This window comes from Gymnoscopelus microlampas, assembly GCF_963454915.1.
Source record: "Gymnoscopelus microlampas genome assembly, chromosome: 12".
NCBI classification, from domain to species: Eukaryota; Metazoa; Chordata; class Actinopteri; order Myctophiformes; family Myctophidae; genus Gymnoscopelus; species Gymnoscopelus microlampas.
The window spans coordinates 30008066-30025369 of NC_139949.1; the positions used below are offsets into that span (position 1 = coordinate 30008066).

The 17304-nt window shown below is 39.9% G+C and overlaps 1 protein-coding gene across 1 annotated transcript; it reads left to right on the top strand.

Moving 5' to 3' along the window:
- The first annotated feature begins 885 nt into the window (after positions 1-885).
- On the top strand, positions 886-16534 carry bco2a (beta-carotene oxygenase 2a). The gene is made up of 12 exons (XM_084074610.1): positions 886-1255; positions 3159-3363; positions 3907-4118; positions 5788-5903; positions 6312-6414; positions 7981-8109; positions 8265-8425; positions 8669-8836; positions 12262-12399; positions 13537-13719; positions 14238-14348; positions 14938-16534. The coding sequence occupies exons 1-12, from the start codon at positions 1228-1230 to the stop codon at positions 15052-15054; spliced, it is 1671 nt and encodes a 556-aa protein (XP_083930736.1). The 5' UTR covers positions 886-1227; the 3' UTR covers positions 15055-16534.
- The last annotated feature ends 770 nt before the right edge of the window (positions 16535-17304 follow it).

Here is a 17304-nt window from a genome sequence, read left to right on the forward strand (position 1 = left end):
TTATTGAGGCCTGTGTTATTGTTTCTAAAGTTAAATATACACATTCAAGCAAATAGGCCTATTTAAAAAAAAGTGATATGTGTGCTTTTATTCCAGAAATCAACATAAGCCCAATATAAATTAAGTTGATTACTATTATAACAAATAACATACATCCTATAAGGGTTATGGTGGTCATGTCCACTTGTTTAGATATGTCATATTTTGTTTATTCAGCCTGTAGACGTCCCTCTGTCGCGCACGTGTTACGTAACAACAGGGTTATATAAAATTTCTCTGCTCCCTGAAGAGGCGTTAGAGGGGCGTGGGTCAGTGTTGCCATGTCCGCTTATTATAAGCGATTTTGGCCTGTTTTTTTCTGAAAAGTTGCTTATAAATATTGGTAGTGGGTTGCGTTTTTTTTCTTGTTTCTAAAGTGTAGTTCCTTATTTGGGCTTGTTTCGAAAGTGTAGTTGCTTATTTAGGCTTATTACTAAAGTGTAGGCTACTTTGCTTATTTGGGCTTTCCTCCTATGTCTTTTAAACCAGTGTTTCTCAAGCCAATGACCCCCAAATGAATATGTATTTGTCTGCGGACCCCCATCTGAAAATGTTTTGTGCCAGGGATAGCCCCATGCAAATTTTTCACTTTTTCCCCCAACATTATTTTGGTGTATCTCCCCAAGCTCACAATATAGGTGTAATTTTGAGCCATATATATGATTGCTTATTGATGATGTCACCGCAGGTCTTGGTCAAGGCCAAGTTGCCCAAGGGCGATAATCAGCATCAGGTGATGCCAGTGGCAGAGGCAAACAGCTTTTGACTGTGTTCAGAGGAGCTGGTGGACTAATCCTGTGCGTTTAAGTTTATTTATTTATGTCTGTATTCAGTGTATTGTACACTAAAAGTGATTGTCACTAAAGCTATAATAGAGAATAAAGCGTTTATTTATGAACTCACGGACAAGTTTTGGACCTCCAGTTATTTTAGCACATGTCAGAACTCCCTCGGCAACCAGTAGCATCTAAGTATAGGACTTGGGCGCTACAATAGCTTTAAAGTGCATGTGTGTTAGTAGCTTGTTTTGATATACTTGGTTGCTTATTTCTCTCTCAAATTCTGGCAACACTATCGTGGAAGCTCTCAGTCTCTGCTGCTGAAGCCTGGAGATCGAGGCTACTGTGTACGATAGGAAGTACACTATCTATCTTTGTTGTCATCTGATCTGCCTCCCATGGTGAAATCATGGCACCGGTGAAGCTTGAAATCGAAGGTAAGACTCGTTTGTCCTGATCTCCTGTTCAATGTTGTTGCTGTTGTTGTTGGATGTTTTTCTAGTATGCAATATTAAAACTACCGTTTCCCCTCTACCTGCTCATCAACACGTATACAGTACATGTTCGGCTCACATGCTCTGTCACACTTGTTTAATTACCCTCATCTGTCATCTCTGTGGAAAAGTCATACGTTTGCGTTTCCAGTACGCGGACGTAAAAAAAAACCCAGCCATGCATGGAGTGTTGAGGACTAAACTTCCAAGATACCGAATTAAATTAATTTTAAAAAATCTTATTTTTTACTTACGTAAATGTATCAATGCAATGTAAATACTCTGTTACAAGTAAAAGTTCGGAATTCAAAAATGTCTTGAGTAAAAGTACAAAAGTATTGGTATCAAAATGTACTTAAAGTACCAAAAGTAGAAAGTACTCATTATGCAGAATATCCCATTTCACAAGTTTTCAAATGTATGAAATGTATACAAATATTTTTGTGTGCTTTTTTTAGTGGAGTAAAAGTACAATATTTGCCTCTGAGATGTAGTGGAGTAGAAGTAACAGTACTGAAAATTGGAAATACTCCAGTAAAGTAAAGATTGTACATAAGTACAGTTAAGTACTTGAGTACATGTACTTACTTTCCACCACTGCAAACTTCCAAGATGTATTGGTAGGGCAGTTCTGTCTGTGGGATATCAGCTTCAGTTTTGTGGCAAACTCTTTTCTTGTACATATTTCTTATGTTTCATACCAGTAACCTGTAAGCTGATCGTATGACGTTCTGTATAGAAGTGTATATCTGTCTGTCTCTTATATGTCATCATGATTTGTTTGCGTGGGAACTCATTTTAAACAAGCTTAGTGCCTTTATGAGTTATCCAGTTTAGTAGACCTTCTGACCTTGTATTGTTAATTGTACTTCCATGTACTGTTTCTCATGTCTTAGTCTTACTAAATAAAGTACACCTATCAATCAATCAATCAATCAATCAATCAATCAATAAAACCCTGTATGTGGAGTGGACTATCAAATGTCAGTCCATGTTGCAATCTGATTGACTACATGAAATAAATCAATAAATCAATATATTTGTAGATTCGATAACACTCTGTATACGGCATGTTTAAAGGGTTAGAGAAATCATTTATATTCCATATGGTGTACACAGACAATAGGATATGGGCAAACCTCTGTCACTTTAGCCACACCACACACAACCTACATTATGAAACACATACTGTAATACTCCTTTATGTGAAACACTACAGTAAGCCTACTGTACATATTTAAATATTTTGTAAAATATACATGTTTTTGCGCATGGAAGTAAATGTATATAGTTCTAATTACTAGCTTAATTAATCCAGCCATTCAACAATACTGTGGGCTTTCCTTTGTTCAGTTTCAGAAACTTCTCTAATATGAAAAACACAATCATAAACTAAGCAATTGTCCTTATTAATACTCACCAGACTGGTTCTACATAAGCTCAAATTTACTAGTTTATTATGATCTGTTACTCTGGTAATCAACCATGGTATACTTTTTTGCATTAAATACAGCTCATCTTGGCATTTGTGTCGCGGTCTTGTTACTGGGTGACATAATTTTGTCTGCCTAAACATTCATTCACCTATTTGTGTCCGAGGTGTACTGTATATCTGAAATTCTTCTACAAATGATGGATAAGAATGCAGTCTAAAAGGATGACATAGTTTAGTTTTAACATGGGTATGACCTCAGACTGATGCCAGTTGATATCATAGCCAGACAACTGTGAGAATGTTTTAGTTGTATCTGTAAGAGAAAGGTTTGAAGAAGCAGGTTCAGAGGCAAGCCGAAGAATATTATCTGCATCATTTAATATCACAGTGCTCTCTATGTACTTGCTACAGATGGATCCAAGCCATCTGACTGTGCAGATGTGACAGAATGTCTCACTACAGTGGTGAAGGGGCTGGAAAGTATTGCCCCTTTGGTCCGTTCTGTAGAGGAGACCCCTGAACCAATCTCCACTGAAGTGCAGGGGACCATTCCTTCGTGGATCTGTGGCAACTTCCTTCGCAATGGCCCAGGGAAATTTGAGTTTGGAAACACACAGTGAGTCATACAAACAACATACAATATAATAACAGGCGAAAAGGCGTTGAGACAGTTATAGCTAAATGAATTATCTGGCTTGAATCCCCCTACATAATTGCTTACATATTAAAATGTCAATTGAAAAGATGTCTTCAATCTTACTGTAGTGGGAGAATTGCTTTCCTTCGTCCTTTTACAATGGACATCAATGACATGCCTTGATGTGCTAACATGAATTGTGTGCTAATGTTGCTGAGCTGTGATTGGCTGGCCCTTTCTGTGCCACTCCATAAAAACATTGAGACATTATTGCTCAAGACAGATGATACAAATAAGTGGCATATGGTACTGTGCAGTAGGTCATGACATTTAAACATACAGTAGGTGTAAAGAAGCTCAGACACCACTTGCAGGTGCATCAAATAAACGTAATGTCTAAGAAAAAAGGGGGAATTCACTAACCTTATTTTTTTTAAACAATTTCTACAGCTTCTTCTCGTGGTTTTTAAAGATGTCCTTATTTATTAGCGACTAAGCATTCACCTGTGTTATCCACCATAGCTACAACCACTGGTTTGATGGGATGGCCCTGCTGCACCAGTTTAAGATCGAGAATGGCCAGGTGATGTACAAAAGTCGTTTCCTTCGGAGTGATTCCTACAAGAAGAACAGTGAAAGGGACCGCATTATGGTGTCAGAGTTTGGTACCCTCGCCCTGCCTGACCCCTGTCAAAACTTCTTCCAGCGCTTTCTCTCTCGATTCCAGATGATTCGTAAGTGACTGATGAAAGATGGCTGATTCATGATCATGTACCGTAGTCTTGGTTCAAGTAAAGGGATGTTATGTAACTGTAATCACATTTGGTATTTTAAGTGTGGATTCCTGTTTATGTTAGGTTCTAAACACTTGAACCCCAGCATCCATATTCTGTGGGAAACCTAGACAAAAGTAGAAGATCTTAGAGCTCACAATGTTTCTCAAGGCAGCATGTTGGGAGCTTGTAGATCAACTTTTAGGGTCTAAAAGTGGTAAATGAATTAAACATGAAATATAGTTTAGTATAGTTTACAATGGTTAGTCTTTCTAGTAGCCTAAATTACATGTCGTATAATCATTGTTGTCAGTCATTTCCATATTTGGACAAGGTTTCAGCCCAATCTGATCCCTTTGAATTACAGTATAAAACATACTGTATGTGAAAAATATTTGAGGGTGCGACATCCTTGGCCAACTGGCAGCATGCACAATAAATTTGCCACTGATCGCTCCAGCGGTTTGCGAGACAGCCACACACAGACCCTCTTCTAGACGTCTCGCCACGAGGAGCTACGCCATAGATATATTTTTAGAAATGTAGAAAGTAGAAATGTTTCTATTTAGAGAATTATCAAACATTCTGTGAACATTCCATGAAATTAAATTAACAACAGCATACATTGGCTGCCAAAAACGCAGATCTGCGTTCTATTGAGTCGTTAGAACGCAGGCTGCCAAAGACGCAGATCTGCGTTTTATTTAAAAAAAAAAAAAAAACAATTTGACCCAAAGACCAAGGAGATATGATTTTTCGAAGATTTAGACTCCCATCCACTTCCTTGTTAACTTAAAACTTAAAAATTCTGTATCTCGGCTCCTAAGTACTTTTGTTTTTTCATTGAAAAAGTCTGGCAGTCTACTGTAGAAAATAAATAAATAATTCTGTCAGCCAATGTGTTAAACAAAGAGTGAACTACAGTATTCAAAAAAAAAAACTGTGACCTCTGTGAAAATGACTGTCTCAAATTAGTTGTATGTCTTTGTACAAACTGTTCAAAGACCAAATCCATGTTTATGTCATTGGTGGACTGCTGAGGTTATTGTCGCTGTCGGGCAGAAACTAGTATGTCCGACACTGTTACTTTTAAGGAAATGGAAAAAAATAACCTGTTTTGTTCCAGTACTGTAGATATTTTGTCACAAGCTCATTAGTTAGTTTTCATTAGTTCAATATTTCTAAAACCCTCAGACACACTTTTTTTTCTTTTTTTTTTCTTCCAAAAATAGCAGATCTACAAGACAAGCTGACACGTTGTGAGCTTGCATGTAGAGCTGCTATTTTTGCTACTTCTGTGTGACACTAGTATGACGAAATAGGGCATCGATTTACGGGAAACAACATAATATGTTGAAATATTAAGATACAAGGTTTCTACCCGACCGCAACGTTATATAATGGATATCATGTGTTTATGTGTGGAGGAATGAGCAGGGGGAGAAAGAATTTCATTAATGTTTTCCAGGCACACGTGCGTTTTCACTGCAACTGCAAGCTAGAAAACCACATACTGTAAAGTAGATCACTGTTCACCACAGTTTATCACGACTGTGTTCAAAGACTTTATGGAACACAAATTAATTGAGTGTAAAACACCAGATTGACACGATTTATTTTGCAATTGCAGAGCCCACAGACAATGCAAGTGTCAGCTTTGTGAAATACAAGGGTGACTACTATGCCAGCACTGAGACCAACCTCATGCACAGAGTGGACCCGGAGAGCCTGGACACTGTGGAAAAGGTACATGTACTATCATGCTCATCATATTGCAGTACACCAGTAATAGTCATTTTTGTCACTACGTTTAAGTAAGTAAGCTTAAATAATTTGACTTTAACACGCTTCTGTCTTTAAGTTGCTTTTAAATATTTGATATTCATTAGATCAGACACGCCCCCCTCTTATACACAAGCCCATACAATTTCAATCCCCATTAGACTAATTTAAAATACACTTCCCTGGTTCTGGTGACTGATATTGTCCTTCTAGAGGCTTTTCAAGTGCAATACACCTTTACACTAGCAGGCATGAACTGACAACTTATAGCACCACACCACAGACATCATCAAACCAGCCCGATATTCTTCAGATAAATGGCTTCAGTTTTATGTCTGTTTGCCTGTATAGATTCTATGCTATACGTTACAGGTGGACTGGAGCAAGTTCATAGCTGTAAATGGAGCCACTGCTCACCCACACTATGACCCTGATGGCACCTCCTACAATATGGGCAACTCCTATGGCAGCAAAGGTTAGTCTATAAATATGTCCTCCAGTACAAGGCAAGTTTATTTGTATTCCCTACACGCACAAAGGCAATTCAAAGTGTGTTACATAATGCATAGAAAGGCATTTATAGGGAAATAAAGAATGGAGGCAATAAAAATAAATACAACAATCTTTACTTTCTACACTTAAATTGCATACTATCAGCAATAAACCCATGTTTGTCAGGAGCTAATGAGTATCCAGACACCAATGTATTTCCTGAATGTAGCCTACAGGTACTTTGGTGAATTTATTAAAATGTAACCTCAAGACAGATTTCCCTTTTTTAATTGATGGTTTCCCAGATTGATTAAAATGTTATCAGATGTGAACAATAATAACAGTAGAGTAACTGCCAATGACTCTGAGATCATAATCCTTCTCTTACACATACTAAAACATAATCTGTTTTTGTACTTCAGTTTTTCCAAGCAGAAGATGGCTATTTTTATCCTTCCTTATAAGATTGTAATGGCAACGCACTTTGTGTATGAATCTCCATGTTAAACATAATGTGTCACTAATTATACTTTTGTTAGGTCTTATTTTGTTGACAGTAAAACATGACGTTACTGACGTGTTTGTATAGGGCATAGCAGTGGCGGACATTTTCTGGTTCCACCCCAAAAAAGCCAATGCATTTTCCCCATAGAGATTTCCAAAAATATTTGTATAAATTATTTTATGCCTAGAATCAAGCCATGATCATGAAACATTTGATTCTGTGAAAAAATATATTTAAAAAAAAAGTAAAACAAAGGGTATTTAATAAATGTAGTATATCATATAATTAAATATTAAAAAATAAAAATAATTCACCGAATAAAAAATCACCATGACCCTGGATGGCTTAATTCTAGGCTTAAAATAATTGATATAAATATTTTTGAGTGGAGTGGAACCAGAAAATGGCCACCACTGCTATGCCCTATAAAGATGAAATTAAAATATCAAATGATGAAAATAGAGAGGAATTGTGTAAAAGCTTGTGTAAAACAATTGAAATAAATGTGGATAACACAAGAACAGAAAATAATGTGCAGATAATGATATTAGAGTATACAGTATGTGGTCATAGGGAATATAGATTTCAAATGAAAAACACAAAGTTCTTGCTAACTCAATTACATTTTTACCTCAGATTAGGTGTGTGTGTGTGTGTGTGTGTGTGTGTGTGTGTGTGTGTGTGTGTGTGTGTGTGTGTGTGTGTGTGTGTGTGTGTGTGTGTGTGTGTGTGTGTGTGTGTGTGCTTTTTTTAACCTAAATATTCAGAGGCTAATTACATAACTTTGTGTTAGATAGCTTGTTATTTAGACAGATGCTCATTGTTTACCTGGTATCTTTTACAGATGTACAGGTACAGATCATTTGTTTTTATAGTATATTGTTTCGACTGATGCTAGGTTCTTGGTTTACCAGTGATCATAATTTACTGAGGCACTACACTGTCTCTGCATTTGATGTATGTGTTTACCTTGCTTGTTGTAAGTCGCACTGGATAAGAGCGCCTGCTAAATGCATAAAATGGTAATTGTGCCCTGTTCTATAGGTGCCCTTTACAACATTATTAGAGTCCCACCAGAGAAGGGAGACGGCACGGACACCCTACAAGGAGCTAAAGTGCTGTGTTCTATTTTGCCAGCAAACAAGGGTCATCCTTCTTACTACCACAGCTTTGGTAATCCAACACTCTTCATTAGTGATGTTTCATAGCCGTAAGCCATATCATTCAGTACATAGTGCAATAGTGACTAGTCTTATTCATTATATTATATATTACAGATATTATGAACTCTGACTTTGTCTTGACTGCTGTCTCTTTCGTTCTATTAGCGATGTCTGAGAACTATGTGGTGTTCATTGAGCAGCCAATCAAGATGGACCTGTTGAAGATTGTCACATGCAAGCTAAGAGGAAAGGGGTTGAGTGAGGGCATCTATTGGGACCCCCAGCAAGAAACTGTCTTGCACCTTGTTGACAAGCGTACAGGACAGGTGAGATCTACTATACTGTAAATGCCTTAATTTGACAAGATAGGTTGATTTTGCGATCTACAGACTGTTTTTAACCACTTAAGCTTTATTCAAAAATGTTCACAACACGTCATATCGCAACATGTTGGGAGCTTGTAGATCTGAAACTGAAAATGTTTGCTTGTAATGAAAAGCCCGGGGATGCCAGGGTGAAGGTGGTTAAGTGATGATGTAATTACTGTATGTTGTCACTCACTACCCCAGGCCAGTCCAGTGAAGTACCACACCAAAGCCCTCGCCATGTTCCATCAGATCAATGCCTTTGAGGAAGACGGTTTCTTGATGGTTGACATGTGCTGCTCGGACAATGGCCAAGCCATTAATAATTACCTGATCCAGAACCTGCGCAAGTCAGGAGATGCACTGGATGAGGTCAGCATTGTGCACACACACGCACGCGTGTGCACACACACACACACACACACACACACACACACACACACACACACACACACACACACACACACACACACACACACACACACACACACACACACACACACACACACACACACACACACACACACACACTTCTTCCTCTTACTTAGACATCAATATTTGATCTTTATTGCAACATTGTTGACCAATAACAATAATCAAAATTGTCAAAATACATAATTATTTGATAATTTGTGTTAACTAAAGTGAAAAGTAAGACCATAAGTAGTTAAATGAAACAAAGAACAATTTGCAAATAAAAGCTAATGAAAAATGCAAAGCTATAATTCTCTACAACTGATGTTCTCGTTTGTTTGCGCAGTGGCTGGACATTGAGTTAATCATTAAGCCAACCCTCCATAATATACCAAACAAGAGCACAATGGGCCTCATTCACAAAACTTGTTAAATTCTTCTTATTTTTGTTCTTGATAAAATGGCTTACAAACTAAAATCATCAATGCAGACTGGACCTGACAGTGCAGTATTTGATTGATTGAATACTTTATTAACAGTTTGCAAAAAGTACAGAGGTACTGTACAATTATACAATAATGCTAAAAGGATAATACAAAAAGCCCTGATGGCTTGTTTCCATTGTGGTCCTATGAATTCAATTCATCAAGACATATAATTAATTGAGACCCGGCCCCTTCCCTATGTCCTGCCACTCTCTCTGTTTGTGCCAATAACACTTTCTGCCCTTACGGAAGTGACTCCCTCTGACTGCATTCCCCCCCTGCCTTCTCAAAGATATCTTTGGTGCGGTTGGTCCTAGTGTCCTCCTATTGATTAATTCTTGCCTCACATCCGGATGTGTCCCTTCCGCTTTTAAACTTGCTGTGGTACACCCATTATTGAAAAAGAACAATCTCGATGTTTCCACCCTCTCCAACTTTAGGCCCATTTCCCAGCTCCCCCTTTTGTCCTAAGTCATGGAGAAAGTTGTGTACTTCCTTCCAACTGCAGTCATTTTTACTGTCGCATGGCCTTCACGAGAAGTTCCAGTCAGGCTTTAAACCTGGCCATATAGCACAGAGACAGCTCCTCTCAGAGTTTTTAATGATTTTATTATCGTGCTTAGAACACCATGTTGGCATCTCAGGCACCGCCCTTACTTGGCTCCAGTCCTACCTCTCAGAGAGAACCTTTTCTGTTCACAGGGGAATTTGCATTACCTGCGGACGCTAATTTTCTCACTCTTAACGAAATCAAAACAGAAATTATAATTTTATAATCCCTACCCTCCAACTCCCTGGGCGTTTTTAAATTCTAACATCCGTTCTTCTGTTAGAAATGTTGGTTTTATTATTGACAACGATTTTAAACTTGACAAACACATCAGCTCCATTGTCAAATCAAGCTTCTTACAACTAAGACTTACGGTATTGCCAAGGTCAAAGCCTACCTCCCGCATAAACATCTGGAGATTCACGCTTTTATTTCCTCCAGAATGGACTACTGCAACTCATTGTACACTGGCATCGATCAGGCATCACTTAGGCGTCTGCAGCTGGTCCAGAACGCAGCCGCCCGCCTCCTCACTGGCACTAAAAAACGTGAACACATTACCCCAGTTCTGGCCGTCCTTCACTGGCTCCCTTTTAATTTTAGAATTGATTTTAAGGTTCTTTTATTCGTTTTTAAAACCCTTCATGGCCTGTCACCCTCTTATCTTTCGGATCTACTCCAGTCCTATATCCCAGCCAGGGCTCTAAGCTCTGCGGACAGAGCAGGGGAGGACAGTGCTTTTGCGGCTACGAGCCCCAGGCTCTGGAACATGTTGCCCCTCCCCATCAGTTCCGCCCAGTCGATTGGGGCCTTCAAATCCCTACTTAATGTTCTCTCTGGATTTTAATTGCACTTGAGCTTACCTGAACTGTCTTAACTCTGCATATTTTATTCTTTATCAATACTTATTATGTGTTGATGTTTCTTTTGTTTCGATGCTTTGAATCGTTTTGTTTTTAACTATGTTCAGCACTTTGGTCAGCCTTTGGTTGTTATAAATGTGCTATATAAATAAACTTTGATTTGATATAAAGACCTCATCAATACTAGAAGCAGTAAAAGTATATTTACAGAAAAACTGTGGGGGGTAATTTATTTTTGCCAAGCTTGAAGACATGTATAGGTCCAGTTGCAAATTGCAAATTGCAAGGTGCTCTTTATGGTGGTTTTGAAGGACGGTAGGGAGACACTTTTTGATGGCTGGTGGTAGGGCATTCCACATTTTGGTGGCATTATAGTAGAATGAATTCATCCCCATGTTTGTGCCGATTCTGGGGGTAATGAGGTCAGTATTGATTTCAATACTGAAATGGTGTGTAAGACAGGTCAGCAGCGCCTCTTCTGTTTAAGGAAGCTAGCCAAATTTCAGGTGGATAAGTCACTGATGATTTTGTTCTACAGAGCTTTCAGAGTGTTATTTCATTTGCTGCCATTTGTTGGTATGGAAACCTTGGCGTTAGACAGAAAAATGCCCTTAACAGGTTTGTGAGGGGGGCTAGCAAGATTGTGGGGGTACAATTCAGCTGTCTGAGTCATATATATGACCAGCAGGTGCTTAAGAAAACATCATCTATTAGAGCGGACAGCTCTCACCGCCTAAATCCTGAATTTGAATTCTTGCCTTCCGGCCAAAGATTAAAGACCACTGCAGCTAAAACCAATAGGTACAAATTCTCATTTGTACCTACTTCCATTCGTGCCATCAATAACGGAAGCAGGAGGAGGTAGCTATTAGTAGCTATTATTATCTGGATCTTGTGATCATGTCTATGTTTATGTCTTGTGTAATGTGTATGTATGTTTACTGTGTCTTGGAGTTTCTTATTATCTGCTGTAACATAAATTGCCCAGTTTGGGACATAATAAACTTGAACTTCAGAGCTGCCTCTGGGGTTGTGCTCGTGGGTGTTTCTCACTCTTTTGAAGTAGTTTGACAGATATACGGGCACTGTGTGTCCCTCGAGTATCTTGAAGACCAGGCCCATTGCAAGTTGCTGTGCTCTCTACCCTGAGCCATCCCACCCTAGCATAATGAGCAGGGGTTAGGCGAGTCCTAGGTGTGAGGTCTAGTACTAGTCTGACTAGTTTGTTTTGAGAGGTCTGTAGTTTTTATTTGAATGTCTTTGAGGTGCTAGAGTACCATGAGGTGCACGCATAGTGTACTGTCGGGTTGCCCAGTGGTAGATAAGAATACTCTTAATATTCTGTAATCTTAGACTACACAAAACATGACAGATAGCATTCTTGGGCGACTGATTTCATGTCTAGGCCTAAAAGGATATGCATATAACATGTCATGAGAGTAAAACCTTGGAGGATGTAATTTAATGTACTTTGTCCTCTTCAAGGTGTACAACATGATGCAAAGGGCCTTCCCGCGACGCTTCGTTTTGCCTCTTAACGTGACCAATGATACTCCATCAGACACAAATCTAAACACAAGGCCCTCCAGTCAAGCAACGTGTGTCAAAACCAGCACAGATAAGGTAAGTTAGAGAAACGACTTATGTTATATCTCATGAATTTCAAATGATCTACTGTTCATTTACCTACAGTACTTGTATACTTTTATAGAATACAAGAATGCTCGCCCCAAAACCCCTTTACGCCCCTTTTTTCTCCCCAATTTAGTAATTATGCCAATTAATTCCTCCCCACGCAACATTTCTGTGTTGTCACTGCTGTTGTATCCTACTACTGACTCACTTGCCAGTAAGGAGCCCACACCAGGAGGACGTAGAGCCTTCGTTCTACTCCTCCCACCCAACACTCCCTGCTGACAGGTGCCGCCCCAGCCCGTAGGAATACATGCAGTGACACCCTTCCCGCCTGGCTTCCCTCCCCCGAACACGGGCCAATTGTGTTCGTATATGCTCGACAAAGCCAGATGCACCACGGTGGAATCGAACCCACAACCTCCGCGGTTGTGGGCATATACTTTACAGTACCCGAGTGCCCCTCCCCACGTATTTCTGGACACCAAAGTCCACTCGCTCCAGTCTAATTCGGCGACCTCGGAACGGTCGGACCTCCTGGTATTTCTGGCCACCAGAACTTACTCAGCCACGTTTGACGTATCGGCGGTACGGGACGTAACTCAAACGGCGCTGAGCTGTTTGAAGAGGAGTTCGCAATGTTCGGCACGGCAACTCGCTCGCCTGACGGCTCGCTTCGCGGTGCCTCTCGTGGCTCAAGTCCACTTCAGACGCCGCGCCTCCGTCATAACTGTTTTTTGCCTAACTACTTCCTAACTTAATATTAGGGCCTGTAGTCTGTTGTCACCAAAGTGGGCCGAGTGGTCCGCTTCGCTGGGGGCGCAAAGTTGGGCGAGTGGTCCCCCGTACAGTATATGGCCTGGCATTAAAGTTTGACAGGTACTAATGCAGTAACCGTCAGAGGTTCTAGTCTTTGACGTCAGTCATTAACAGTATAACGTCAGTAATATGACTGCTGCTCACACATAGAGACAGACAGAGATTCCTGGAATTTATTACAGATAGATCATTAAATAGACTGAAAACAACATACAGTAATGTATGTAAATCATGTTGCCAGCTTTCATGCTACATTATTTATTTGTAACTATAAACAGCAATGGATTGTTAATTCTCTCGTATCATCAGGTGTTCTGCCAGCATGAGGATCTCCATGGAAATGACCTTCATGAATACGGTGGCTTGGAGTTCCCACAGATCAACTATGGGCGAAGTAACACCCGTCCATACCGTTACTTCTACGGCTGTGGCTTCAGACACCTGGTGGGAGACTCTCTGCTCAAGATGGACCTGATGGACAAGAGTCTCAAGGTGGTGGGGGGTTCCCATCTAAATTGCTGTGCAATTTTATTAACAGTTATATACTGTACATCTTATTGCACTTAGGGATGGGACGATATGAAAATTTCATGTGACCAAAATATGCTTTAAAACTCTTAAAATGCCACTATTGTTAACCACTTGAACCCCAGCATCGATAGTCTGGGGTGGAACATTTGCCAAAAATAGCAGAGCTACAAACGTGTCGCAATGCGTCACAACGCTTGTAGATCTGCTATTTTTGGCAAAGAGATTTAGAGAGTGAAAAAAAAGACTGTATCGACAAGTATGTTTCTTTACAGGTGCGTTTTACCAATTCTAGAGGGTTTAAGTGGTACCGGATGTGCAGCTCGGCAAAGTGAATTTATCCCAGTGTATGACGGAGGACAATTTCACACTAAATTAAAATCTGCATTTTTTTTTTCTAATAGAAGGTACACAGACAGATTGATGACACCAGGGATCTGGTGTGTGTGTGTGTGTGTGTGTGTGTCTGTCTGTGACTGCAGGTGTGGTACCAGAAGGGCTTCTACCCATCTGAGCCTGTGTTTGTCCCTTCACCTGATGCAGTGGATGAAGATGACGGAGTAATCCTCTCTGTGGTTCTCACACCCTCAGAGGTAAGATTCTTACACTGTTTATGATGGCGAATACTACATCGACATAGTAGCTGCACTCATACTGTATGGAAGAATTTGTCATTCTCCCGATTTTAAATGTTATGTTAGCAAATCTTGCTGCTACATTTTAGGAAAAATGTGAGCGATGTCATTGATGTCAAGCTGACAATGTTGCATCATAAGAACCAATGCTCCAGACATTCTTAATGGGTGTTCTAAGGTTTTGCATCATCACAGTCACTAGACCAATGTTAGAAATAAAACATAAATCGAATCATGTGTATCCTGGGATCCACATGTGAACAGCACTCCAATGTGGATCTCTGACTTTGTGGTCAGCCTGTGACGTCAATTAGTTGTCTATGACATCTATGACGTATTTGGGCGAGGTTTCAGCCCAATCAGAGTCCCATTGACTCCTGCAGAGCCACGCAATACTTTATTATTATAATTATTTTGTACTGTGTACACCATAATGTAGATCATTTCACAGAATTCCTCTCAATTTGTATAGAACATAACTAGGTTACCCATTAAGAATGTCACAATTGAGCATTTAATATTGATTACATCATACTCTTCTTTCAAGGACAAAGGCACATTTCTTCTGGTTTTGGATGCCAAGACATATGAAGAGCTGGGAAGAGCCAATGTACCGGTGAACATTCCGTATGGCTTCCATGGAACCTTCAACGCCTCATGCTAAATCACTCGTTCCCATGGCTGTGAGAATCTTGAAATTGTACAACGTGAAGAATAGCAGATGCAATGTTGCAAATATAACAACACTTGCCGGTTGCTCAAAATGAAAGAGAAAGAAGCGCTGCAGGGATCATTCAGTGGCTCTGAGATAGGTGCTCTTTGGTGACACAGGTAGGGTCATATAAGCAAAAAGGATTTCCAAAGAAGTACTGCTTGCCAAAAAGGTGTGAAATGCAGACTTACAAAGAAAAGAATTCCAAGGCACGTGAAACTTGCCGGTTGCTGTTTCAGGTCAAGACTTAAGTTCCTTTCCTTTGTTAAACATCACAGTGAAAATAAGGCAGTGAACTCTGGTTTCATCAGTCCCTGATGGGTCACCTGCATTTTTTAACTCCTTGCCATAGACTAATTAATAAAACGTATTTTCCAATGTGATGTTTAACAAAGGAAAGGAACTTGTCTTGACCTGAAATTGAACCCTCTCCAAAGAGCACCTGTTCTCAGTTTGGCATAATTACGGACCCATGGAGCACTTCTTCATCTATTATCTAACTTGTACTTGTTTATGGTCCATCAATGGTAGCAGCCAGAAACCCACTGCTGTTTTATTGTTCTGACTCAAGTTATTGAGCAGTGGTGCAGAGGTGATCTCTCACTGTCAGAATGTTGCCAAACTAGCAGATGTTGAAGATTCTTAGATAATGTCAACACATTTAAAATGACTTTTTTTGTAGTAGCTCTTTTTCTATTGTTTCACCACTACAATTATTTACTGCACATATACGCTTCCACACTTCTATGAGATCATGGTATTCATTTAGCATAATATGCAGTGTAATTAAGGATGTGTTCATGACTCTAAGAAAGATGCATGTGACCTAAAGTATCAGATCAATTGTTGGGTGTCCGGGTGTGCAGGAGAAAGGTTCTTGCCCACTACCGCTGAGACTAGGGATTCAAATCCTCAACCGTGCTTCCGGCTTGGCCGGACACGCCAACAAACACAATTGGCTTTGTTCGAGGGTGGGAAGCCGGGTAGAGAGGGTGATCTCTGTCACTGCACTGGCGTAACGAATTCTACAGGTTGGTCAGGGCGACTGACTGTCCCAGGAGAGGAACAGGGTCACATAACATGTTCCTCCAGTTGCATTACGTCCTCCTATAGAAACTCCTCACTGTCAGGTGAAAAGTAGTAGCTGGGGACTTCATGTGTACCGGAGGAGACACATGCTCATCTAAACCCTCCCACATGACGAACTGCAGGGGTTAGCAGGGACTACACAGGTCTGGAAAATTGGTGGGAAAACACAGTGTCTTGAAGGATGCTATGATGGAACGGACACATTCTTTGGTTAATGTCAATGTAACCACTGTTTTTGTACTGATTTTCTTATTTTTACATTATTTTACAGGTTTTCTACCGCCTGTAATGGCATCAATATTTTGTCAATTTGTAATACAAATACAGTATATTTTCAAATTGATCATCTTTTCTGTTTCTCTTTTTTGTTGTCATGTCATGACATAACATTGTCTAATCTACTCGGAGAACACTATTGGCTGACTGGTGTCTGCCCTCAGAGCCACCTCATAACAATCAATCAATGCTGAGCCTGAGGGCAGTGGATTTTCTCCTGAACAACATTTTCACACAAACCACTAGAGGTCAGTACATGATGGAACTTAATGCCAATCTCAAGATGCATAAAGGCATGGACTACAATGAGACCGATCTGTTGCCGGTTACAAATATGTGTGAATACATTCCAATACTAATTGTCGCTTTACTACATGGAAAGAAAAGTGGTGCGTTAGTGATTTACAGTAACATTTGCATTAACTAGCAACACTTATCTTTCAACAATCGGTAGTTTCTGCATTGTGATAAACTGTGCCCCTCTTTGATTTAATATAAACACATGGAGAATGTAACTGAACCCCTCACAGTAGACACAGTAGTCAAGAATGTATTTCTATTCACATTTCTCTTAAACTAATAGCTGCTTCTTCTTCGAGTGGATAACCTACTACTGTATACTATCTCAATGCCTACTATAGATGTTTGTATTTCACCAGAGGGGGCAGTCGAGAGGGAATCCCCTGAAATGCGTAGGAATTTAAATGTCATGCTAAAAGAAAACTTTGTCAAGAATAGTCACCAGGACCCATGACCTGTTGCAGGGATCGTAAGAGGTGAGATATTTCAATCAGAGGAAACAAGCTAATCTTCAGACATTCAGACTTGCTGTATGCT